General features: G+C 36.0%; 1 protein-coding gene across 2 annotated transcripts in view; it reads right to left on the minus strand.

Moving 5' to 3' along the window:
* Positions 1–27,241, minus strand: part of LOC145678351 (protein CEPU-1-like) — a 1,025,842-nt gene that overhangs the window by 132,451 nt on the left and 866,150 nt on the right. For both annotated transcript variants that reach the window (XM_081748400.1, XM_081748399.1), the window contains exons 5-6: positions 25,341–25,469; positions 4,681–4,974 (exon numbers count right to left, since the gene is read on the minus strand). In XM_081748400.1, the coding sequence (XP_081604526.1) occupies positions 4,681–4,974; positions 25,341–25,469 (423 nt within the window). The remainder of the gene's footprint in view (positions 1–4,680; positions 4,975–25,340; positions 25,470–27,241) is intronic.

Below are 27,241 nucleotides of genomic sequence, written 5' to 3' on the forward strand. Positions count from 1 at the left end.
CTGCAGCGTCACTTTACCTTACACAGACACTATTAGTTTGTTAAATCGTTTCCTGTAAGACTATACACAAGACACTAATGGCTTATTAAGAGACGTTCTTTCGGCGCGTGACGCAATGCATTCTTTTTCTATTAAGAAACAAGTTATAGATGTTGTTCAAATATGAAGCCTTATGTGTATCTTTAGCAATTATTAGTTTAGTTTATAAGCTTTGCATGAGTGACTTGTGGCGTACTGGTAACGAACGAGACTATCATTCAGGTTAGCTTTGTTCTGATTGGTTGTCAATAAAGTAATTCGTCAGCTTACTCCTTTCCGATTGGTTGACGATCCATATAAATTTTCAAATATCCAGTTTCATTTTCTTCACCAGTGGCAGGTGCTGATCTGACTGTCTGTCTATATCAGCAATTGTTCTTTTCATAATTTTCTTTGAACATACTGCTTACTGGTGTTTGAGATTAAACTGAAGGACATACAATAGAATGATTTTGAAGTGAGTTAAATTTTATATTCAAGATGTCATTTTTGGAACTTATAGTATATATGTCATTGTGTTATTCTCAAGAGAATATCAAATGCCATAGCACAAATTCGAAAACTACGTAAGAGAACTTGAAACATCGGATGCATCGGATTATTTTTACAACATTAATTTTAAGTTACAAAATTTCGTTTTGTAGAAAACAACGTATATGAACTTTCTTTGTTGTTCGCTAATAATTGATTGATTATAACTTTCATCTTAATCAGTGTTGTGATTCTTGCACAGTATTAACTTTAAGTTAAACGAAGTTATGTTTTTTTTTTTACAACTACGCTTGAAAATTCCCCTCAAGCACACTTTGTGATTTAGTATTTGTGTAATCTTAATGAGTACTCTGATTCTTGTACAGAATTAATTTTGAATTTACAAAACTCCGGTTTTACTCGAACATTACACATGAGGATTTCCCCTATTATTTGTTAAAGTATTAATTTAGTATCAGTTTCATCTGAATCAGTAATGCGATAAATGTAGTGCATTAATTTTGAATTCACAAAATTTCATTTTTATATAAGGATAAGGATATATATATATATATATTTTTCTCAAAGATTACGTTTGAGGATTTATAGTTTAGTTAATTATGAATCACCTTTGGATAATGCCAAACATTAATTTTTCTTTCTCTCTTTACTTCTCATTGTCTTTTTCTTTTGTGATGAACGTGTACATTAAAAAGTGGGAAATCTGGGAAATACAGTAAAACACTATTTTTTTGTTTCTTTCTCGTTTTAGACATTTTTCTTTAATTGTATTTTAATTCATTTTAGTTACTCTTTTGTTATATTCTGTATTGTGATAACATATGCCATTTTAGATGTACCATCAACTTGCACTTCTTAGAATATTGGAGAGGGGTATGAATGTCCTGGTCAAGAATTACCCCCTGTGTAATACACAGGTGTCCAAAACTTAAACATAATGCAAGAAGTTGCATGTAAAGTCCAGGAAGGCAATCGCGAACACAGAAATTGTGGTGGATGGCATGCATTGCTTGTGAGGAGCATTGAACCGGATGTTGCAAACGTCCGCCTGACCTCCTATGGGAACAAAGCGAACACTAGTGCTTGGATTCGAAATAGACGCATTTCGTGTGTGCTGTGACTGGAGTGTTGCAGTGAGTGGAGGGTACTGCTAAGTTGAATGTGGCAATAGATTAATGGAATATTTTACAAAAACGTCATTTGGATGCATTTACCAAAGGCCGGATCATCGGGCGCTTGGAAAAAGGCGACACACAGACAGCAGTAATATAAACTTCAATGTGCCACAAAGTGTCGTGTCTAGGTTGTGGAAACAGTTTATCGACAAAGGAGACATCAGCTGTAGGTCCGGAGGAGGACATCCACGAGTGACAACTCCACAACAGGACCAAAACTTGTCCGTAACTGCACGTCAGAACCAGACCATGCCTGCAAGAGAACTACCAACGGAGCTTTCAGCCTCCTCAGGCGTGAGAGTGTCACGCCATAATGTGTACCGGAGACTGAGTGCCAGTAGTCTGTATGACCGACGACCAGCAACATTCGTTCCACTGACTCAGACACACAAAAGGACCCGATTACAGTGGTGTCGAGAACATCACCAGTGGACCCCAATGAATAGGGTCCCGTACTTTTTACAGATGAGTGCAGATTCAGTTCCCAAAGCGATTCCCATCGCACTCTGATCTGGCACAAACAGAGAGCTCGCTTACATCCCAAGAACATCGTGGAAAGGCTTCGGTATGGTGGTAATAAAGTACTGGTTTGGACAGGCATTGTAATGAATGGTCGTACTGACCTGCACACCTTCGAGGCAGGTCCATCAACGGCTAGAGGTACAGAGACAATATTCAGCATGTTCATTGCGGCTTTTCAGTGGCGCACTTGGCCCACTGTTTCTGCTTATGCATCACAATACCCGTCCCCGCCGAGCCAAACTGGTAAAAGAATGTCTAGAGACGAAAGACATCCAACATATTGAATGGCCAGTGTGACCTCCTGACCTAAACCTGATTAAACATGAATGGGACGCATTAGGTGGATGGAATCCATCAGGCGCCTCCATGACACACCAGGAGCACTGTACTGCTCTTCATGAGGAGTGGAATTAGCTACCCCAAGAGCTCTTCCATAATCTGATTTTGAGCATGGAATGTCGTTGCCAGACATGTATGGCTGTTCGGAGTGACCATATTCCATATTAACCTGTTTTCGATGCCGCCAGTGCTTCTCACAGTGTTTTCGTGGTATGAGTATTTTGGTACCAAGTTTTGAGTTTGTGTTGTGCGACCCCTTCTGTCATGTTTTCCTTCAAGTTTGGCCTGTTCCGTGTTAGTGTGGCCTTTAAGTGTGATATGTTGTTATGGTGGTTGCATTTGGTGTAACTTCTTTACGTTCTTCATGTCCTATGTACTCGAACAGTCATTATGCTTAAGTTTTGGACACCTGTGTATTTATATATTGTGTTAAATGCCCCGTAAATGCTCAAAGATGGAAGAGGATATAAATTACCTTGGCTATCATGAACTGTCCCTCGTGTAATTCTTTGTGATATCATTAAAGCCACCTTTTATGTTCTGCCAACTTGTATTTGTTGAGATATTGAACTGGGTATATATTGCCTACGCAGAGAAGATTGTACACTGTACAATCTGTATATATTGTGTTAACATTAAGCCATGTTTGATGTACCATTAAATTGTGCATACTTAAATATGGAGGGGATATAAATTGCCTAATCTAGAAGTACTTCCCTGTGTAATCTTCTTATATTGTATTACCATTAAGTCATGTTTTGAAGTACCGCTAATTGGTATTTGTTGGAATATGGGAGTGGTATAAATTACCCTGGGCAGGAAGTACTCCTGTTATCAAGGAAAGCTCGTTTCCTTGGGAGGTATTTCTTGCCTAGGTATTTTATACCGGGGTATTTCTTGCTAGGGGTAAATCTTCCGGATTACAATGGCACTATAAATATAAGTTTATTATATGAAAACCATTTCGGTATATAATTGAATCAATGAACGCAAGAATAGTACAAGATCCAAAACGTGCTTCTAAAATATTTCAATACACAAACTGTTATACTTAAGACTTATGCAGTGGACTCTTAAATTTTTCTGAAAACCACCACGTATTTTACCAATATGTATGAGATTGTTGCTCTACACATTTACCCGTTTTTTGACATTAACCGAAAAATGTTTTTTGACTTGTACATATCTTCCACTCATGAAATGTCACTTATCTGAAGATGATTAATGAATTATGACGAGCAACGTTTAACCTGAAATTAATATGGTTATGTACGTGTACTTAATACACGAACTTAAGAAAAAATGTTAATCAATTTCGAACTCACAAGTCCCGAACATTTGGGATGAAGATAAAAAATATATGAAATTAGAGTTTTAATTATCTACAACATTTTTATACATGTATGATATGATTTTGAAACATATCCATTTTGATCAATATTCTACAATTTCTCCAATCAACTAGAATACATACTTCAATTTTGAAACTAAGTTCGTTTAAAAAGTAAGTTTCTCACATCTTTGTCAAATAGTAGTTTTAAAACAACGCGATATTAAAATATTTATAAAACATATTAGACTTTGAATTATTAATAATGCAGTTACATATACGCTTCATATATCATTATTAACTATACCTAAAGGGATGAAAGGTATTTGTGACATACTCGTAATTTGCATATGATCTTCAGTTGATATCTTGATTTGGTAAAATATGGTTTTAGTTTATGTACGATTTTTACCTACATTAGATTGAGAACAAATATTAAAATACATGATAGTTCCATGTATGGTACTTATTTTTGGGTTGAAGATGCTCTAATTTGATCCAGAATGATGTAAGCTAGAGATAGAGAACTTATTATATCCGAATTGTTTCGAGATAGAAAGTCCCATTTTCCCTAATATATTCACATCAGAAGCTTTTATCATTATTTCCTTCGATATGTTTGTGTTCTATTGCTTGAAAAGAATCACGGCGAGCCCTATCTTAACCAAGGATTTTATTTAGTGATTTGTAAATTTCAACAAGTTTCTTTTCTAATTTGAGCTTTCCAAACTTAAATAAATTTAACGATTTAATCTAAAACAAATAGTGTAATCAGTTACTTACTATATAATCGAATTGTTCCATCCGTCTCTCCTCGAGGATTCTTTGCTACACATTTATATGTTCCATAGTCTCTATCCTGTATATTATAAATTGTGAGCTTCATATGTGTCTTGTACGATGGATTAGCTACAGTGTTTTCAGTCTTGTATTTGGATGAATCATGCAGCATCTGGCTATCTTCTCGTGTCCAATAATTGAGAGACGTTGGGTGAGCTTCGGTAAAACACTCTAGCGTAACGCTGTAGCCCAGAGGCGCACCCACCAGCTGATGTGGTATCCATAGCATCGGGGGAACTGAAAAAATAAAGGAACAAACACCATTGATCCATTAGCAAATGTAAATGCCACGAGTAAAATAAGTAATCACTACATAGCTCTCTTTCTATAGCACACCAGTCATTAAGATAAAAAAAAGTAGATGTTCCGTAAAAATGTTAGAAAAGTTACAATGAAACACTGACAAAAACACTACCAGATATGAGTCATAAATTACAATATAGAGCAGAATGAAAAATTCGACTGATATTTAACAATGAGTGACTTTAATGTTGTTGTTAGAAACTTCTATATCAGTAAATAGTATTTTAATACCAGTATTGAGTTTATCGTTACCCAAGGACGTAATTTAAATCTGATTGATTGCGAGATGTTTGATAGTGATTCGTTACCATTTTATTGAAACCACTCATGTTCGTCTATTGTGTATTTCGTTCTTACACGTGGTAGATTTGATTCTTGGTGAGAGAGCATTAAGATTTAAACTTATTCCGTATTAGGACCAGTCTTTGAACTATACATCCACGTATAATATAGCTTTGGTGCTGAAAAGAGACGTTATAGTAAAACCAACTTACGTTGGCAGTTGAAGTGCTTTACGAATTTATAGTTTTCTCTCCAATATTTCGTCACTTAAAAATTAAAATGAAATTTCACAATACTGACTATTTCAATTAAGAATTTTTTTTGTTTTCTTTTCATTTTTTTTTAAATATCGCTTGTACTTGTTGATTTGTTCCGCAAAAGGAGTATAATTTACTAACTCCGTAGTTTCATTTAAAATAATTTTCAAAATATAGCAGATTCAATTGAAATCCTTCGTAGCTAAGCGGTAAGTTTACGCGCCTTTGGGATGGAAAACCCGAGTTCGATTCCCGGCTGGAGCTCATGTGGTTTGGATTCCACATTAATCAGTAGGTCCCGTCTCATACAGCCTCGTTGCTGAAAGCGTCGTTAAACTCAAAATTAACTGAACTCAATATAAATCTTACCTTTAACAGCTGTTTTTAGGAATAACATTGTACTGAATATAGTGTCTTTTTTTCATGGACAATCGCAATATCAATTTCATTATCGAAATTGTGAATAAAACACATATACACAATAACTGTAGATCCAACCTGAATTAATGTGACCAAAAATTATTTTTGGTATCAAAGACAAGAAAGAGAAGTGTCTTTAATATTCTATCGGACTTCTTCAAAGACAAAAAAAAATCATACTGTGCCATTCTTTCAGTTAATTGTTTTGTCATGCTTTTTCTAAGATTCGCACAAATAGCATTTCTTTTTTCTCCAAGAGTATAGCTCTGTGGTAGAATTCTTGACTTGATCGTATACTGTATGAATGTACAGTACCCATTTATATCAATGAGGTTTGTTATTTTCTTCCACTTCCTTCGTCCCACCCACACTTCTATAATCATGTACTAGTATACAGGATATATTTCGTCTAATTTAATCTACATAACATAATTATAGGATATTAAATATTTTATTTTCTTCTTACTATATCTTAAATACTCTCAGAAAATATATTTCTAGATTTCAAATTTCTTCATGCTACCCGTCCCAATTATAGAGCATCTCGATCAAAACTAATCATTTGCGCATATCTAGTGACAAGTAAGTGATACAGAACTACATATTACATACGCAACTATACACTTTTATCCTTTTGTTTGTTTAGTTTAACTTCAAAGATATTTCTGAAGGTCGACTTTGTGTTCGTTCGGGAGAGTCCAAAATTTTAAACACATTAGATAATTGTCTTTTGAATTAGATTATTTAGACTATACTGGATGTAGTAAATAAACTAAATGCATATGTATTACTATTAAATTAGGTCGGATTATTTCAGTTAATTTAAGACATATCAGCACGTACATAAAATCGTAATAAATCTTTTTTCGTTCGTAATTAAGCAAGATGACTGAAATAAAAGTAACCCATCAATTCTGCTCATCCCTAACAACTCTTGTGCTTAATTTCATCCTTCCACTGTGGTTGCAGAGTTGCCTTTCTGATTTTTTTTATGTGTCTCGGGCCTCCACTTTGACTTTCCTTCCGTCATGATGAACCCTGTCAAAGAGGGTGAACCCACCATTTGGCTTAACCACGTTACGCTGTGGGTCGTGAATCTCTCGCGCCATGGTCTTCTCTCCCCAAACAGCACGGCCACAAGGGAAGGAGGCTAGAACTAAGATCCGAAGGAAGAGGAAGATGCGATCTACAAGCAACGCTGTTTGCAGAGGAAAAAGGGGGAAATCCCGAATCAAGCCGCAGTCTAGCCACGACTATGATGTCTTCGAACTTACTTTTCCCTACAGAAACTCCATCCTTTCTCTATCGTTGCTATGCTAAAAGGGGAGTTGAACCACAGAATTTTATCATACATCCATATATACAGAACAGAAACTCATTTATAATGTATTTGACTAGAATACAATGTGTATATTTGAATTACAACTACCAACATGATATTTCTCATCTTTTAAGAAATTACAATTGGACTACAATTCCTATAACGTTATACAGAGTAAACAAAATTAATTTAGTTGGATATGTACGAGGGTATCTGCAAACATTTCCTCATGTATGCAAGGAAAGAATGGATTCAGATAGGGAGCTAAGGAACACTTCGGCCTCTCTCAATTACCTTTTTCCTTGAGTATGCAAATAATTGCACTAGGGATCGTTGTATGCTCTTTAACTTATATTACTCGTCCTAGAATTTAATGTTATATTTGGTGTTTAAATAGTTGTAGAGCAAATATATTCAATATGATTACCATAAAAATTTAGTCACAATCTGAAAATACATTCACACAACTATAATGACAGATTTTGATAAGCATGAGAGATGTTGACACTTGAGGGAAGTCACATCGATAAACCTTTAAATGTTATTGTTACAAACTAAGGGAAGGAAACTTTCTAATGTAATAATTCTTGATCAGAGCTTTGTGAAGCCGTGTATGGAGTTTTTTTCTCTTAGCTTGGTAGCGATAAAATCTAAAGCTTTATCGATGCAACTTTTCTCAAGAGGCAGCACTGGGTATGTGTAAATTTGGATACCGTATCTATTTTTTTAGAGGATTTAGGATTTAGATTTCTGGGCTTTCTGCATCTATGGACATGTTAGCCCGTCACATATGAGGGATGACGTTCCTTGGCGAGCACACTATCCGGGAAAAACGAAGGAAGAAAGGATTGGGGAAGGAAGGAAGCAGCATGGGACCTATATGTTAGGTACCACCCAGACATTTGCCTGGTGTGAATAAGGAAAACCCAGGAAAACCTCATTCGGGATGACTAGCCTGAGAAAGCTTTTTCCACTTTTTTCACTGAGTTCCCCCACCGGAATATCTGTAGTATGTAATAAGAAGAGATAAGTAATCACATAAGATAAATCAGCAAACATTAGTTGCTACTCGCCTTAAGCCAGAAATGTAATTTGATGAAAGCAATACAACATCCTGACCTGTATTGGCAATTGCTGCCTGAACTCAGGGTAGCTCTCGCCTCACATATGATGTTCAAAGTAAATGAAGTGTAGTGGCATCACGAGCCTGTCGGAAACCCCTTTCTTGAATTAGTAATGTAAGAATGAGAAGTATTCTTCTGCTAAAGGCACTAATCTGTAGGCGGAATCCTCTTATTAATCATGTCGTTGACAGCGAGATGCACAGCTGGTGGATAGTGGTATCTTATTGGTGGATGTCATAACCAACCACGAATAGCCATGTGGAAACTGGAGAAGTGTCACCCAACAGCTGGTGCTTCTGACAAAGCAGTTCTTCACTTGATGGAGTAGTTCGGCGGAAAGATCCATAAAGATGGTAAACTCGCGGAGAATATCTCAGAAACTTTCAGCTTTGGCACATAGGCTCGAAGAGTTTGTAGAATGTGAGGAAGGTTGAGATACTTGCGAAGGTGAAGACGTTCTTTAACGGAATTAGCAAGTCTTTTTAAGCTGGGTTGTGTTCTGGCGTCATTTCGGTGGGTATCCGGATAAATTGGCTGAACGAACTCTTTTCAAACTGACACATTCAACTGGTGAATATGTGGTCTTTTTGGCATAGTCGTAAGTCCAGTGAGAGTCAGTAAATTTAACCCATCAAAACATGGTTTGTCAGGCAGTTGGGAGTACGCAAAACGTTGACATTTAAAGCATTGGAAGTATTGTTCTGATTAAGTGGTCCAATACAGACTTTCATATAAAAGAAATCTTTGAAAATACTGGTGGCGCAGAGAGTCTTCTTCAAGGTAACCTTATATGAATTTTGCCCTTTTCCGCATCTTGATTCGAAGTGTGCATTTGCTAGACAGTGAAGATTGGATAGTCCTTTTCTTGAGAGTAGCGATTATATCGTGAATACTGGTAGCTATGGAGAGGTTCCGAATGATAGCGTTCATGATTTCTGCTTCATTCTTTATTTCTGTGGCGTATTGCAATTTGTTCTTGGAGCAAATATCACGCACCACATCGTTACCAGTTTGAAGTGCACATCTAATTTTGAGACATCTGATTCCTTGCTTAAAGAAAAAAGCAGTGCTGGAATTCATATCCTTCGATAAGAGGACAGTTGTGAATGTAAATTCAAGTATTCGAGTTATTAACAGTAGTGTGCATTGCAGCAGCAGCATCATCTTCTGTAAGGACTGTATATGAATTTATAGTTGGATTAGGCGGTTGGTGGCGGTGGCGGAGTAGGCTGTCATGGTTTCCTTTCTGATTAGAAAGGAGCTTCCGGACCAGTGAATTCTATAGGTCACGTTGCTTCTTCAGGACAGTAGCCCTGAGGTATTGGAGAAGACCCAGATTTCGAGGTAATGATGGGACGTCTCGCTTAACCTTCTCAGTAGAGATACCATGGTCTATAGAAAGAGAAGGGATTTTGATTCTGGTTAGTATGCCTCCCTTCTGAAAAGCGTTTACATAGGCAAATATGTAATGAATCTAGAGTAATAATTTGATCCACTGAGTTTGAATATCTACCTCCCATAGGATAATATTACTACAATCAAATCAAGAATCGGATTATTTCGAGTAGCTAAAGCTAGAGAAGTCTGGGTTTTGATGGGACATTTTTAGCAGGAGCTCTCGAATTCGGCTCTTGATCTTCCTCTTTTAATACAACGTAATTTGACGAATCTTTTGTACAGCATTGTAAGTTATTGTTAATCAAAGACAAACCTGCAGTATTTAATCATGGTTTTAGCAGGATTCCTAATTGAAAGAATGGTTTGGAGACAACAGTATATTATTGGATAGGGTAACAATTACTACAGAATTTATAAGTATCAATTAATTAATGAAAAACAACTAAGGAAGGTTACCGTACTCTTAATAAATATCAAATGTGACAATGCAATGTTTAATTGCTATATACAAATGTAGTTTTTTATATATACTGAAATATGTCAATTTTCATATTTTTCACTTATGTCAGTAATTTTAACAGTTTTATAGCTTTGATGACTAAGATTAACTTTTTTATTAAAATGGTTTGTGATAGCTGTTACTATGTCACATTTCTGGCTAAAACGACTGAGTAGGCAGAACTTCGATTGAATTTGTTGTTGACCAAACACTTCAACTGAAATAAAACAGATTTTAGTTTCTACGGTCGATTCAATCTGATTGACCAGAACAGTTAACTAATGGATAACGAAAACATACGTCGACTAAACGTACATGATGAAATGGACAATAATCAAAAGTACGATGTGAAAATTGTAATATATTCCTTTCTAACGTGAAGATGTGATTTTAGTTCTAGAATTAAACAAAGTGAAGACTTCTGGAATCCCAACAGCATAAATTACCGTAAAAATCTGGCAACAATTAGACGACAGATTACCCTAAATAACATAACGATGGGAACACGTAGTGAACAAAACTCAGAACATCTCAGTGTGCAAAGCTGAGGAACACACTATGTGTTGCAGAGTCCAGCATGTTCCTGGCCAAACTTGACCACGAAAAAAAGCGATCTACTCAATTGATATGTTGTGTTACTTTCTCCACGCATCTACACTGTACAACTGTTTCTACAGATAATAATAAATCTTAACCTTTGTAAGTAAGGACTACGATGTATTTTAGATTACGTTAAATTAGTATTTAGTTAGGTATGTTGTTGTATAAAGGTAACGAAGAAAGTTCTGTCACTTTTTCACCCACCACCTCCGAACATCGATATGTCACGTAAGACGTACCTGTAAGATCAAAAATACTCCCCACCATCATCGAACGACCTTCTGCCAACGTTCCGGAAGGCCACGGATTCCATTGCGGTAGAAATTGGTGGGCCGTGAAGCGAAGAAGGTATCAAGTGCATTTTGCACCTATACTAGGAATTTGAACTGGAGCCCTCTAAAGTGATTGACCAAGGAATGAAAGAGATTATAATCGGACTTGTGATGTCCGAGGAGTATGGTAAATGCAATAGTGTTAACCATCCAAGGAGTACAATGGTTTCCCGGGTCAACCTACCACGTGAGGCTTAGTGTTGTCCTGTACCAGAGGACACCTTTGCGATTCAGAAGTGCTGGCTAGAGAGTTTTGAGTTTTCCTTGAACAGGCTAACTGTTGACAGTGCATAGCTGCATTGATGTTCTGACCAGCTTGAAGCAGTTCCTGGTGCACGATGCCGCGAGCAGTCCACCAAATACGCAGGAGGACCTTCTTCTGGTGCAGTGCAGGATATGACTGTTTTGAAACTGGTTTATGAAATGCTAACCAATGTTGACGGCGCCATGGAGCACGTACAGGACCCAATTTTCATCACATGTCAACACCCTGCCCAGAAATTTCTACTTCCTCAGACGAGACAGGAAAGAAACGCATGTGTCTGCTCGCGTTGCCTTCTACCCCGGAGTCAAAACATGTGTGATCCATCGACCCAAGTTGTAGTGCTTGACAAGTTGATGTAGGTGCTGCCGAATGGTTTCTTCACTCACACTGAATTGTAGTTCCAGTTCCTCACAGATCTTCATTTTGTACATGTGTTGGTTTTCCGGCACCTGGTGCGTCTTTGAGTGTTTCGTCACGTCGTTAATCTTGTTAAACGAGTGCTACACTGCCCGTGTATTCACGACACCCTCACCAAAGACTGGCATATCTTCCGCCCCTTTGTATCTGTGTTTGACCCCAGTTTGAAGTCGTACAGCATACACACCCATATGACCCTCTGTGGTAGTCCCATGCTCACTCTCTCCTTACGCAAGTTCATTGTGTAACTGAACTGTCACAACCAGGTAATATGTTGGATATGTCTACACCAACAACTGACGTTCATCTTATCTCCATTCGCATTCAACTCACGGTGTGAGGGTCAATTGAACACAGACCTCCACAAAAAGCGAGAGAACTTTCTTGGTTACCTCTATATTTACGCCTAGAGTTACACGATAATGATTAATTTTGACCCATCTGGACCCTCATGTTAACGCAGAGAACTGAAAATCAACTGAAAAATACTAAGAGGTGTACCATATGTGTATATTAAATTTCAAGCTTCTATCTTGAACAGTAAGGGTGGGAAAATATTTATCAATAACCCTCACAATGCCCCAGATTACCGCAAAAGACCCTGATTTCAGGTAAAAAATTTCCTGAGTCATCCATATTCATCCTAGAATCATGGTTCGTCCATCGTTCTCTTCAGAATAGAACTGCCTTTCAAGTGATACCATTCATGTGTCTCTATCATGTATTTGAGACTGAAAATCGCGAGGAAAGGGATTTTTTGGTTAAAATATCCCTTTTTAAAATTTTTGCCCTTCTGGACCCTCCCTGTGTTAACGCAGTGATCTAAAAAAAATCTGATAAATACTAGTCGGTGGATTGAGTGTATGTGCAAAATTTCAAGCAAAGGTAAGGTGCAAAAGTAAGCCCACCAAAAATTAATAAAAATAGGCCTAACACTTTTTTTTTTTTAAGTTTTGACGCCATCGCCTTCTATGTCTCGACGCAGAAAGGCGTGAAACCACACGTAAAGTGTTCTGCAATGCCTATAGGCTTGAGAAAACAAAATGCCGAAGTAAAAAGCTTTATTGGTTCTTTTCTAATCGAATAATGAAGACACTACTTTAGTACCTAAAAATAGATACTAGAACTCCAAAAAGTTACACAATAATTAGTGAAATGAGAATGTGGGAGAAAACGAAAAAACTTGACAAAATTCATGAACATGATGGTTTTTGTCTAAAACAAATGAATATGGTCAGAGATCGAATATGGAATTTTCGCACCAGAAGGAATGTTCTTCTACTACGCCATTGTACTCTCTAATCCTATTAGAACTTACACAACCACTATGTAAAAGTGGTTTCCATATGAAATTTTTGCTTTGAGAATAAGTCATTTCAAATTATTTGTCTTTCTAAATTTCACAAGCATGTATCATTATGGACACAAACTAAAGAAGAAAACTATAATGGGTTTTCCCCAACCGTGACAATACAAACAGAGGGTTGAAGAACACACAGAGAGAGAGAAAGAAACGAGAGATAGAAATCAATTAGTAAGAAGAAGGTTGCAGACGATAACTGGAGACTCAGAGTATCAATAGTTAAAAAAAGATATTTTTCGTTATGAAGTTTTTCACAAATCCTTTTCTTCTTCACCGTTCTTTTCCATTCAAACATAAGACCAATGATATAAACGAACGAAAGACGCCGTTCATTGCTTTCACATATTTCTTTATGTGACTACAAAAATAGGTATGTCGGAAGTAAATAACAATAGACAACAACGTCAATAAGTGACAACAAGATATGACTTTTTTTATACAAAGAAAATCTAGCAAAGAGTACAGAAGATTGTCACCAGGTGTCACTTCAATACTTCTATTGGTCTTTTTTGGCACCTTTTTCATGTATCTGTATTCAATATTTACTCAAGTTAAAATAAGAGAAACTGAAAAAGAAAGTTAAAATTCCCTTATGAAATAAAGAAAACTCATTCATTCACTCTTTCTGTCGCCATTGACTTCTAGCAGAGTGCTGCATGTTGAACAAAAGACTGTCAAAAGAAGATACCAACAAGTCTCTCCTTGTTTTTTGTCTCTCTAGCAACCTATTCACGTTTAAAGTCATCGGCGCCTTTCTTTATTTTTTCCCCTTTCTTTGTAACCTCATTCCATTTTCCTAACATTCGATTTTTTTTCAGCGACACCTTTCTCTCTGCATCTCTCTTGTCATTACATTTTTCTCCTTCCTTTTCCCCTTTGGTTCCTCTTTTCTTCCTTTCTTTATTCTCTTTTTAACACCGCACAGCTCGTCCTCTATCACCTCCTCAATTCGGCGCTTTTGCTGGTAAAGCCTCCTAAGATTAATCGCAGTGGTTAATACTGAAGTCCTATCGATTTCCAAACTTTATCGCCGGCAACAGCAAAAGAGAATACGGCGTCTTCGTCTCTCTCTCTCTCTCTCTCTCTATATATATATATATATATATATATATATATATATATATATATATATATATATATATATATATATAATGTTTGAGTGTGCATCAAAAGAAGAAAAATCACATCATCTATCGGTCTAGGCGGAAGAGAAAGAAAGTAACTAACATGCTATAGACGTTACTTTCCGTGTTATATTGTCTTTTTAGTACAAAGATAGAGATGCTTGCTAAATAGAGAAAACAGTTTGGAAAAGTTCCTCAAATACGATTAGTAGTCTTGTAGGAAACTAGATCCTGTACAATCTTTTATATAAATAATTAGACGTTCTTAAATTTAAACGAGTATTTAAGTTAAAGGAGATCCTAGAAGGGAGCTTGCAAAAAGTTTTTCTGTGATCAAATTGAGTGTTTGTAGCAAAATACACATGGGCTGAAAAGTCCCGGGCCTAACAAAGAAAACACCGTTTTTTTGGTTCAAAATTAGCTTTATTCATCAACGTAATCTCCATGAAGAGCAACGCAATCAGTCCAGCGCCGCTCTAACATTTCAATACCACTTTTGTAGAACGATTTATCTTTTGCCTCAAAATAGGCCTCAGTTGCAGTGATAACCTCTTCATTCGTGCGAAATTTCTTACCGGCGAGCATTTTTTTCAGGTCTGCGAACAGCCAGTAGTCGCTGGGAACCAAATCTGGCGAATACGGTGGATGTGGGAGCAATTCGAAGTTCAATTCATGTAGTTTTGCCATTGTTTTGATTGACTTGTGACACGGTGCGTTGTCTCGATGATACAAAAGTTTTTTCTTTGCCATATGCGGTCGTTTCTTTGCAATTTCGGCCTTCAAACGCTCCAATAACGCTATATAATAGTCACTGTTAATGGTATGTCCTTTCTCAAGATAGTCGATGAATATTGCACCACGCACATCCCAAAATACCGAGGCCATAACCTTGCCAGCCGATTGTTGTGCTTTCGGGCGCTTTGGACGAGGTTCACCAGTTGCTGTCCACTCAGATGCCGATCGTTTTGATTCCGGAGTGAAGTGATGGATCCATGTTTCATCCATTGTCACATATCGACGCAAAAATTCCGGTTTGTTACGTTTAAACATGGCCAAACACTGCTCAGAAGCATCAACACGTTCTTGTTTTTGGTCAACAGTGAGCAAACGCGGCACCCACTTTGAACAGAGCTTTCTCATAGTCAAATGCTCATGCAATATAAAGCCAACACGTTCTTTTGATATCTTTACGATGTCAGCTAACTCACGCACCTTCACTTTTCGATCATTCAAAACAAGTTTGTGGATTTTTTTTATGTTTTCTGATGTTACTGCCTCATTTGGACGTCCACTGCGTTCTGCATCATCGGTGTCTCTACGACCACGTTTGAAGTCAGCAAACCAAGGTTTTATTGTTGTTTCTGATGGAGCGGAGTCCCCATAACACTTTTCAAGCCATTGCTTCGCTTGAACGGTATTTTTTCCCATCAAGAAGCAGTGTAAAATTAAAACACGAAATTGTTTTTGATCCATTGTTTTGAAACTAACACAAGTAGGGTCACTCTTAGCACAATAACTCACAGACGAATGAATAGAATATCATGAAATTCTCACAGCTGTCTTGTGAAGGTTAGTATTCACTGAAAACAAGGTGACTGCAATACAACTAGCGCCATCTATGTGTTAGGCCCGGGACTTTTCAGCCCATGACCTATATTCTCAATTATCTACTGAAAGCAAGGTTCCTCTATTGAAAGGTGAAAACAAAGATGTGTGTGATAATGGCGAGGACGAATGTGAATTTACAGCCGCAATATAGGTGTTGCAGATACCTGGCACGTAAAAAAAAAAAGCACAAATCCAAAATATAAAACAAAAGTATCTAAGGTATTTTACGAAACAAAGTACAGACAGCAATGATGCAATTAGGTTACGGTTAAGAAACGTGTATGTTATTGAATAACGAAAGCAACATTTCAAATAATGTTAAAGTTGACCTACTCCTACCGAAACGGAAAGCTATACGAAATGAAATTAAATCTTTGAGTTTTACGTCCCACGCTTGTGCCGGTTAGGCTAAAGGAGACGGTGATTATGATAAATGAGTGAAATGATGGAATGAAGAAAGTGGGAGGAAATGGGAGAACCCCGAGAAAACCCACGAGCACAGTGTTTGTCCACCACAATGCCCACACGGCGAGAGCTGGGATCGAACCAGGGACCCCAAGCACCGGAGGTGATTGCTCTACCACTGAGCCACCGCGCCTTCGAAACGGAAAGTTCTAGGTTCCGATATCGCTGAGATATTTAACACAAAAAATTCAAGAACATTATGAGTCAGTTTAAATCTAAGTAACACTTTTTCTCCTACCCTACAGACACTGTCAAATAGCATAGGAAATAGGATGATGTAGATTGTAGAAGCACTTGAGAGTTGTAATAAATCAGCGCTTTCCACACTTGTTCGATTTTCGGCACGATTGTCGAAAACATTTTAATTTCATGAATAATTTATGAAAAAAAAAACGTGTTGCAGTAAGGTTCTGAGAAGACAAAAGTAAGACCTTTGTTTACTTTTGTAATCAGTTGGACGGATAAATTTGGAGCTCGCTGCAAATCTTTCTCAAATTGTAGATCCAAATTGGTTACAGACACATGAATCTCCTGTTCGATGTCAATGTTTTATTAATACTTATCAATAAAAGTATAGAAGACTTGAAAAACAACGTGAAGTTATTTCAGTGAAAGATTGTAAATTGTTCGCGACGGCATTGGGAATTAGTGGCCCATAATTTGGACAATTACGATACGAATGGTAATGATTCATTTTTCAATATTACTTACCGGTTAGACTCTATTTCTCTTTACGTGAAAACTGGTCATCTGTGTTAACGTTGTGTGTTGATGTATTGAAATGTCCTATAAAAATGAAATCTTTTTGTTTAACGTATTGTGCACTTTATGCTAGCGAAATGTATGATTAAGGATGTTATTCAACACAAACTTACTTGAGCGGAGATCGAACCAGGAATGACATGCACCAAAGTTAATGGCTCTACTACTGAGCCACCATGCCCCTATTCTAATATCATATGTTGACAATAAACGAAACTGAAAACGAAAGAATAAAATATTATCTTCGTGCATCTATATTACTTTAGTTGCTAAAACTTCCTCTTTTCTTTCCATTTATCCATTTTCGTTTTCTTTCTCTCTACTTGTAATTTGCATATCCTACCTACACACTTCCATTTTGTAATTACGATGAAACCTCTTTTAAACATCTATATGTTAATATTCATGGACAATTAGTGTTCTAATTAATATTGTAACGATTACAGTATTTACATTATGATATTAATTAATATCCTTGTAAAGCACAACCACTCAGCGCAATTGCATCGATTCTGATGGACTTATGTACTCTAAGTATGTATTATTATATATATTACAAGTTCAACACAAATACAGTTTGTAGTGGAAGAGTAGAATTCCAAGAATACATTTAAAATAGTATAAACTACACATCTTTATAATTCTCATATGATTTTTGGTAAATTTTGTTACCATGGCGTAGTATAGTCTTTGACCGCTTATTTAGGTTCTATATAACAGGTATTTAAGCAGAGTTTATTTTATTAGTCAAGTCAAGGATGGACCAAAGAACACCTCAGATGTATTTTGCAACTGGATGGTCAACTTGGCGGCTCCAAGTGGGGCGAAGGGGTGTGAGCGAGCTTTTTACCTTTCATAAGGAAAATTTCAAAAATTTTTCAAGCCTTTAGTTTTCACGATATCAGACTGGAATTTTGCATACGGATTGTGTACACCTTCGAGTATTTCTAAATGTTTTCTGAGATTCCTAAGTAAAACCCAGGCCTGGCCGAAGAGGCGCAAGTATTCCAAGGGGGTGATTTTTTTTTCAGAAAAAAAATCCGGTTTTTCCCAATTTTTCCGCTTCAGGAATATGATACGGACATGCGAGTGGTACCGTTGGAAAGAGCTTGTTATACTGAAGAAAACTGCGTTTGAATCATGACTCTAGGCTAAATAGTAATGAAGCAGTAAGTAATGAAGCATATATATATATATATATATATATATATATATATATATATATATATATATATATATATATATGTGTGTGTGTGTGTGTGTGTGTGTGTGTGTGTGTATACTGGGTGTTCGAAAACTCGCGCAGCAACTATATACCACCATATAGGGGATATCAAGACAAGAAAAAAAGTCCGTTGCAACTTTGGTCAGAGGCAACTACTTTCGGAGATATTAAGTGTCGAAACCGTGGGAAAATGAACTGGAGAGCTCTATATCACCACAACCCTTAATGATAGAGCGAATGGGACATGGTCACGTCAAAGACTTCAAACCTACTCTATTCAGAAATGTGTGCGCAAGGGATTCCCCAAAAGAAGTGAGGATTCCCGGAATTATCTGAGGAAAACTGGATCGAAGTTATCATGTATAAAAAAACATAATAGATATTAAAAAAAAAACAGTACTCAAAATTTATGGTATAAGTTTATATTACTTATTTGGCTTTCTGAATGACAATGAACGGTTGTGAATCATGTTCAAACTGCTACAATTACAGATTACTAGTAATATTGTTAGTAGCAGGAGCTACAAGACAATATATATATGCTGATGTCTGCTTTGCTACTTGACGAATATATCATATTTGACATTCTAGATGACAATGTACTTGTAGATCTTGAAAATTTAATACAAGTTCATACTTAACTCTCTCTCTCTCACTACATATACATATACAGTCGCTTACATTAATATTCGTTTTTTATTAGGAATTGCCAAAAACAAGTTGAATTTTCAATTTTGATAATGAACGGTCAAGTAAACATAAGTTGTAAGACAGAGGATACGTGGATAGATATTGAACTCTGAAAGAAAGAATGTGACACGAAATGCTAATCAATGCTTGGTAACAGGATGTCAAACAGATAATGGACTAAATATACCTCCCATTAATATTCGGTTTCGATAACACCAGCGGTATTTACTCTTTTCTGTACTATTTTGAAGGCGTGGTATGGTAACAAAACATACACTGCAGATAGCAGCCGAAGAGAGGTTATGGCAGAGGTGAATAAGCAGCACTGAACGTTGTGAATCAAACAGGTTACATGGACTGTGGTAAATATGACTAGAAAAGGTAAAAATACGGGTTTCTAGCAGCGGCAATTGGTGATCTATCATCATGCGAAAGGGGATAAATACTCTAAAATAACTGAAATATTGCGCATCCCCAAGAGTACCGTTGGAGACATTGTCAGGAGATATGAAAATGAAGATAGAGTCCATACAACAAATTGGAAAACCCAGGAAATTGCCAGATCGTGACGAACGTTCTATTCTTCAAAAATTAAGAACATCCCCAGTCTAAGTGCAGTGAAAATTGCAGCATCCCTAAACTCTGAGTTAGGCAAGAACGTTATCGCAGAAACAGTCCGTAGAATGTTGAGGTATTCCGTGTTTTATGGTAGGGTACCAAGTAAGAATCCATACATAAGTACAGTCAATAGAAAAAAAGATTTAATTTCGCACGAGAATGTGTGGGTAAATCGACAGACTGGTGGGAGAACGTCTGAACCAAACACCTCAAATTTACTTTCGTCCACGAATAAGACATATCTTGTATTTTATGCGTTGCTGTAGATATTTAAGCTTCTCAGTATTAATTTACTTTAAATAAAATAAACAAGGAACATTACTAATGTGTTACCTAACATTTGTAGTGTTAGTATAGCGAGAGTCGTAAGGTACAGTCTATTGAGCGCAAATATGATTTTTATATAACATAGGGCACCTTAATAGTGTGGAAGGCAAACGGGTGTTAACATTATTTTTTTAGTGTAATTTCATTATGCATTTCTTTTACATGACGGTAGAGACATTTAAAATTTATTTAGCAATTCGACTTGTTTAAAACGGAATACTTTTTCTGTTGGTACAAGACATTCGAATTTAAATATTGGCCTTTCCTCGTTTATTTTAAATTGTATACAAAAAGTGCAAAAACATAGTAATATGGCTGTCCTCCTTGTACAAAAATTGAACTGGAAAACTTTAAAATGACCCTTTCTCTATGTGACATAAAATTATACGAAATAGTACAAAATCTAGCACCACAACTAAATAGGTCAGCCAAATTTATTCCTTCGTTTGTTTAAGTATTACAAAATTATATAAAATTCTGAGTTATTTTAAAATGGATTTCTTTGTTTTTTCCTGGTTGTTACAAAATTGAATAGTCCACTCAAATTCCTTCGTCTATTTTAATACCCGAAAATGATCCATAAATGCTGAGTTAGTTAAAATTAACTTCCTTCACTTTTCTGCTTGATACAAAATTGAATAGGCCACTCAAATTTATTCCTTCGTTTATTTGAATAGTACAAAGGCTATAATGGCCTTCACGTTTTCCAGTTGGTACAAAAGAAAATAGTCCACCCAAATTGTATTCATTCATCACTTCTTTTTTCTGGTTAGTAAAAAACTAAATACTCTATCCAAATTTATTCCTTCGTTTATTTGAATGCCATAGAAAGGTACAAAATTTTTACTTAGTTAAAATGGTATTTCTTCGCTTTATCTCGGTGGTACAAATTTATTCCTTTGTTTATTTAAATAGTACAAAATGGTATTAAAAAGTCTAAGGTAGTTAAAATGGTTCTTCTTCGCTTCTTCTGGTTAGTACAAATTTATTCCTTCGTTTATTTGAGTAGTACAAAATGATATAAAATTTGAGCTAGTTATAATGGCATTTCTCTTTGGTACAAAATTAAATAAGTCACTCAAATTTATCCATTCGTTTGTTTAAATAGTAAAAATGATATAAAATCTTCAGCTAGTTAAAATGGCATTTGTTTGCTTTTTCCTGTTTGGTACAGAAGTAAACAGGACACCCAAATTTATTTATTCTTCACTTTTTGTGCTTCGTACAAAACCGAATAGGTCAAACAAATTTATCCGACGCTGTGTTTACAAGTTATTAAGGCTTAAATATTTAATTTTTAACCTCGATGGTCAGTACTTTTGGGGCATTTAGTAGTTGATAACCTGTTACTAAATGTGGAACCAGCACCTCAATATGTAGCTCCGTTTGCGAGTTATTAGGGTTTAAATATTTGACCTTTGACTTCGATGTTCAGTACTTTTGGAACATGTAGTAGTTGATGGCTTGTTACTACATGTGGAAAGAGCACCTCGATATGTGGCTTCGTTTACGAGTTATTAGGGTTTAAACATTTGACCTTTGTGCTTGATGGTCAGTACTTTTGGGGCATATAGTAGTTGATGACCTATTACTAAGTTGGAAACAGCACCCCAATATGTTGCATCGTTTACTATTTATTCGGGTTTTAATTGACATAAAAAGTAATCTTGATACTCTTCTCCATTTTTTCTCTGATGCCAAAGTAAATACCAAGACAGACATACCAAAATATCAGAGTAGACACAAATCTATGTTTGGGCGCAATTCCCGTTTTTGTATTACTATCTGAATAGCAACATGAGACATAAAGGTCCTTATAAACTGCTTTTTGGAAGGAATTTCATACAAAATCCATCTAGAATGTCCCTCATAAAAACGGCGACACGGTGTATACATAATGTAAAGTGTTCTTTAATTGCGAATGCAATAAAGTATAAACCGTGCTTATATTGTAATTTCCGTGGAAGATACATGTGATTATCTGCGCGTAAATAACAAATTTCTGAAATAAATTGTTGTTAAAGTCACGTGGGTGTCACTTGAAAATCGTAGGTGATGGTGGAAAAGATTATATATTTAAAATTCTGCTTGAAAATTTCTAGTAGAATCATGCATTTTCTCCCGTGTGCCAGATAAGAAGTTTTTTTGGGGGGTCCACTATATAGTCTTATGACACCTAAATGGACCACTAATTGACTACTCGAAATAGATTGAATAAAATACTTGTTCCCTTATTAAATAAAATGAAGAATGAATCAAAAACAATCATCTGTTTATAACAGTAATTTAATGGTATTGTTGTTATTATTCATTTTCTGTTGAAATTTCCTGTAAGTTACTGTCTTTTAGTCCAATCAACGAAGGTAAAAAAAAGTGATTAGAAAAAATAAATTGAATTTGAAACAGTTGTAGGGAAAACACTCTAAATAACAAGCTAGAAGTCTCCGACGGTTTAATTCAGCAGACTGTGTAGGGTGGGTTTAAGGATAGTTTTTTAAAGTTTTTCCTAAATAGTTTTTTTTTAAACTGTGGAGTTTACCAAAGAACATTTCAAGTACAAAATTATACTACATTAAATTTACTACGAAAATAGCCCAATACATTTTTTTCTTAGGATCAATAATTTAGAAGATAGAGGAGAATAAATATAAAATATATTTTAAAAATTTGTAACAGAATGTTCAAGTGAACTTCCAAAAAAAATTTGCCTATATAACAACGTACAGAAGCAACACACAATGTCGTGCAGAAACACATTAACGCGCAGGATGTTGGTGTGGGTGCAAGCCGCATTTGTAGGTGTAGTCTGCGTGTATCCATATCTTGCTTATTTCTCTTAACGCTCTAAGCGTTTGCAAACGTATCCTGGGGCTCTAGTATTCGTGTACTGTGCTGATTTTGTTAGCAGCTACACAGATAAAAATATAGATAAATTTTGTCGATTTAAATAGTCCTTTCTTTAAATCCATACGATTAAGAAACCCACCTTCAAGTAGATACTAATTATGTTCCAAAAGCCATTTCAAATGGGTTAGCCGCTTCCTCGACCCCAAAAACTAGGAATTCGACACTAATCTCAGTTATTTTTGACATTACGTATTTTCACTAGCTTTCCCCCGCCCCTACTAGAGGTAGGGTTAAATTTGGACTTGAACGGCATTGCGAGTGTCTCTATTCATTTCAGCTACAACGAAAGCTATGGATTGCGTATTAATATATGTCATTTTGAACTACTTTTACATATCACCCACTCTAACTCCCACTCCTTGGAATATCTTACTCCCACTTTATTTCGCTCAGATTATAAGTCATACGTTAACCAAGTTTGTTGAAATCGTTTGTTTTCAATTATTTTTACACTTTACCCCTTCCCCTCATTTATGGGTGATAATGGCGGTTAAACGTGGAGCTAAATAGCATGGAGATGTCACTATTCTCCTCAGAGATATCGCAAACTATAGATTCGATACTAATATAGGTTATATTTCACTACTTTTATACGTTCTCTACTTCTCAAATCCTTCCCCTAGTGGTGATAGGGGGCTTACTCCTACAGGGAGCTGAATTTGGACTTAAAGGGGAATCGAAGTGTTACGAATCAACTTAGTAACATCTAAAACTATGGACTCGACACTAATATCGGTCGTTTTTGATTATTTGTACGGTTACCCCCAAGGGTACTAGGGGCTGAACTGGACTTAAACAGTATCGGATATATCACGATGCATCTTAATGACCCTGAAAACTATGGATTAGACACTAATATTGGCCATTCTCGATATTTTTATGGGTTTCCCTTCCACTCCCCCTAGTTGTTCCAGGGGTCTCTCCCCACTGTACTGTTTTCTGTTTTTTAATCTATGCATACCAAGTTTGGATACAGCTCCAGGCGTCTCAGAGTTGTGCTGGAACACAAGCACATACGTAATAGACTTTTAATAAACTCGTAGGGTACATCAAAAGTCCTTTACTCCCCTTTTTAAATTCACATTTATGTAATTTCATTAAATATGAGATGGACGATATACATTAGGTCCAGAAAGACACTTTTGTATGTCACACGGATAGCCGTATCTTGTTTCCGTCACCTTCAATTCGAAATTCTTATTATAAACAATAGGTACGTAGTGTGATTTATAACTATGGGCTAGAATTTTCTTAGGATGCCAAATATGCAAATAGGTTCCACATAACTTAATTTGGTAAAAAGTCATTGGCAACTGAAAGTTGTGTTTACCTATTTCTTACAAGTGTCAAACAGTACCATTAACACATAAGGAACGCATCCAGATAATCAAACTGTGGTGTAGAAAGAATTCCAGTTCAGTAGCTAACCGATTTTAACCAGCGTCATCCACAACGTGACCCTGTGTCACATGTTAAAGTGTCACAGTTCTTAACCAATGTGAGAGGAAACGGGCAGAGTCGTAGACAGATCTCGTAGAAGATGAATGCGGGCAGCCACAGACAAAGCAACAGCTACGGCCTCCTCTTTAATGTCACCCTAGTGAAGCAAACATCAGCTATCAATGTGGCGTAAGTCATAGTTCAGCTCACAGGTATAGTGGCATCCTTAAAAATGCAAATGAAGCAACATTTCTGCAAGGACGATCGTGGTCACTGAATGCAGTTTTGTCAGTGGCAATCGAGCTATTACGGCTAAACCGTAACTTTACTATCCAGATACTCCATTCGAGTGAATCGCACTTCTTCGTCAATAGGAAGGTCACCTGATAATCCCATGTAGATACATCCCTCCGAAATGACCGGTGCATAGATTATGGTGTGGGTTATTTATATATAGTTAGCATATTTTTGTACAAATATTCAAGTTGATGATTTTTCAAAATAAATAAATAAATATGAATTTTATAACGACATAATAATACAGCATAACAAATAATGAGAGTTTCAAATTGACTACGTATAACACTACAAAATAATAGTATATTGTAAATGACAATTATTGAAATATTCAAAGCCAATAAATCTTTAATATTATTATCGATGGTTCTGTCATTTAGTGTCTATTTTATATAGAAATAAAATTTAGAAGTAATAAAAATGAATTTGTATTTGAATAATATTTAAATAATTATTTCAGAGCCACTAATGCTATATCATATTTCTCTACTCTCGTTTATGTACAGATTGACAGACGTATTAAGAAATTGATACAAGAAATACATAACATTATACTTACAGTCCACACTGACTTTGATCCTTTTACTGACTGTTGGTGGCACTCCATTTGAGGCTATGCATAAGTAGGCTCCCATATCTAATCGACTAATTCTTGTAAGTTCCAAGACTTCACCGTCAAATTCTGGCACTGTGAAAAGAACAAAAGGTAAAAGAATAACTTATACTAAGATGTGTTTGTTTACATATTGTTTCATCACAACAGTAAAAAAGCAATAATAGAATTTTTGTAATTGTTAGTTTTGTATACACTAAAAATGATGTCATAGAGAATCTATTGGTAGATGGTAACTAAGTTGATCAAAGTTCTTCAGGTGGGGGAAGAGATGGCGCTGTAAACACTAAATATTGGGAAGCTTTGCTCGTAGTTTTTATTCAATTTTTACTATTTATTTTTCAATATTTTTTTGACAATTTTATGATTTGTTACAATTTTAATATACTGTTATTCAATTTCAATATGTCCATGCGCCGCTTACCCTTCCCTATTACATTAACAGTGTGAAAAACAATTATAGTTAAAACAGGCTAATTCGGCCATTTTGACACGAGCCATCTTAATATATAATTTTATTTCAAACACTTTTCATTTAAAACAACATTAGTGAAGCAGTCCACAAGGCTCTGAGGCCGGGACTTTCTTTGTATATAAATCTCCCGTAACAGAGGTAACGGAAATTGGAAGTTGATGAAAACGTATTAAGAACCCAGTAGGAATTCACAGATCTGACGCAAAGTTTGCACAAGATATATTGGTGATAAGAGCTAATGAGAGCAACATGGTATCCTTGAGATGTCATGAGTAAGTTGTATAGGGTAATCAAAAAAATTCAGTACTTAAGTAATCTACCCTCGCGACTGCATAATCAGATAGCAGGTTGTGCAGATGCTGATTGCTTGTCATGCGTATACAGAGTCACATCTAAGCAGGGTTGAACTGGTTCTGGACCACCACCATCCAAACTACGTAACCTAAAAATACACTTGCACACTTCTTTAATAATATTCAGTGGTGCCCACCCTCCTCAACTCCATGACGCACCCCCCTCAATTGTCTATCCGTAGGTGTTCTTCCATGAAAAAAAAATATTTTCGATTAATTTTTACACCCCCTCAAACATATTTATACAGATTTTTACCCTCCCAAATATTTTAATGACGCAGTTTGCGTCATAGCCCCCCCCCTTGTGGGCACCCCTGTAATATTGTCTGGTAGAGAAATAATTGTAGCCTAAACATTTGATCTTATATTTCATCTGTTCTTTTTCTCTTCTTATGAAACAATCTAGTTCTTATGTTTTCTTCTGAGAATATGAGTGGTAGAACCTAAAATTACATATCGTCTTTTCAAATATAGAACAACATCAGTTCAATTTTACATAGACGTACTGTCACGTACTATTGGACCCTCCCAAACTTTGGACCTCTCAACAAAAATGTATACGTGCGCGCCTGTGCGTATAGGCCATGGATATTTCACTCTTACTGTAAGTCTTGGTGTAATTGAACGAAGGACGTTGCTAGGTAGTCTTTTGACGAAATATTTTCGTACAGTCTACTTTCTTTCTTTCAAAAGGTGACCTCTATGAAGGGGAAAAGAAACTGACTAGAACATTGTTTGGGAAGAAATATATTCTGTAAAACGTGGTAGATGTGTTTAGGAAGAAGAAATTATGAGTGCTATTAAGTAAAAGTAAGATGGAAATAACATCTCTATGGAAATGTACGTAAAATGAATAGAACCTTCTCAATTTCTACAAGTGTTCTCCCAGTAAGGGCAGAACACTTATGATTTGATACAGTGTCGGCTTTTCGACTAGGCAAACTGACTATTGTCGCAGAAGTCAGAGGGCTACAAAAGAAAACATTTGGAACATTTTTGCAAAATTTGTATTGTAACGT

This window comes from Thermobia domestica, chromosome 2 (assembly GCF_964235325.1).
Source record: "Thermobia domestica chromosome 2, izTheDome1.hap1.1, whole genome shotgun sequence".
NCBI lineage: Eukaryota > Metazoa > Arthropoda > Insecta > Zygentoma > Lepismatidae > Thermobia > Thermobia domestica.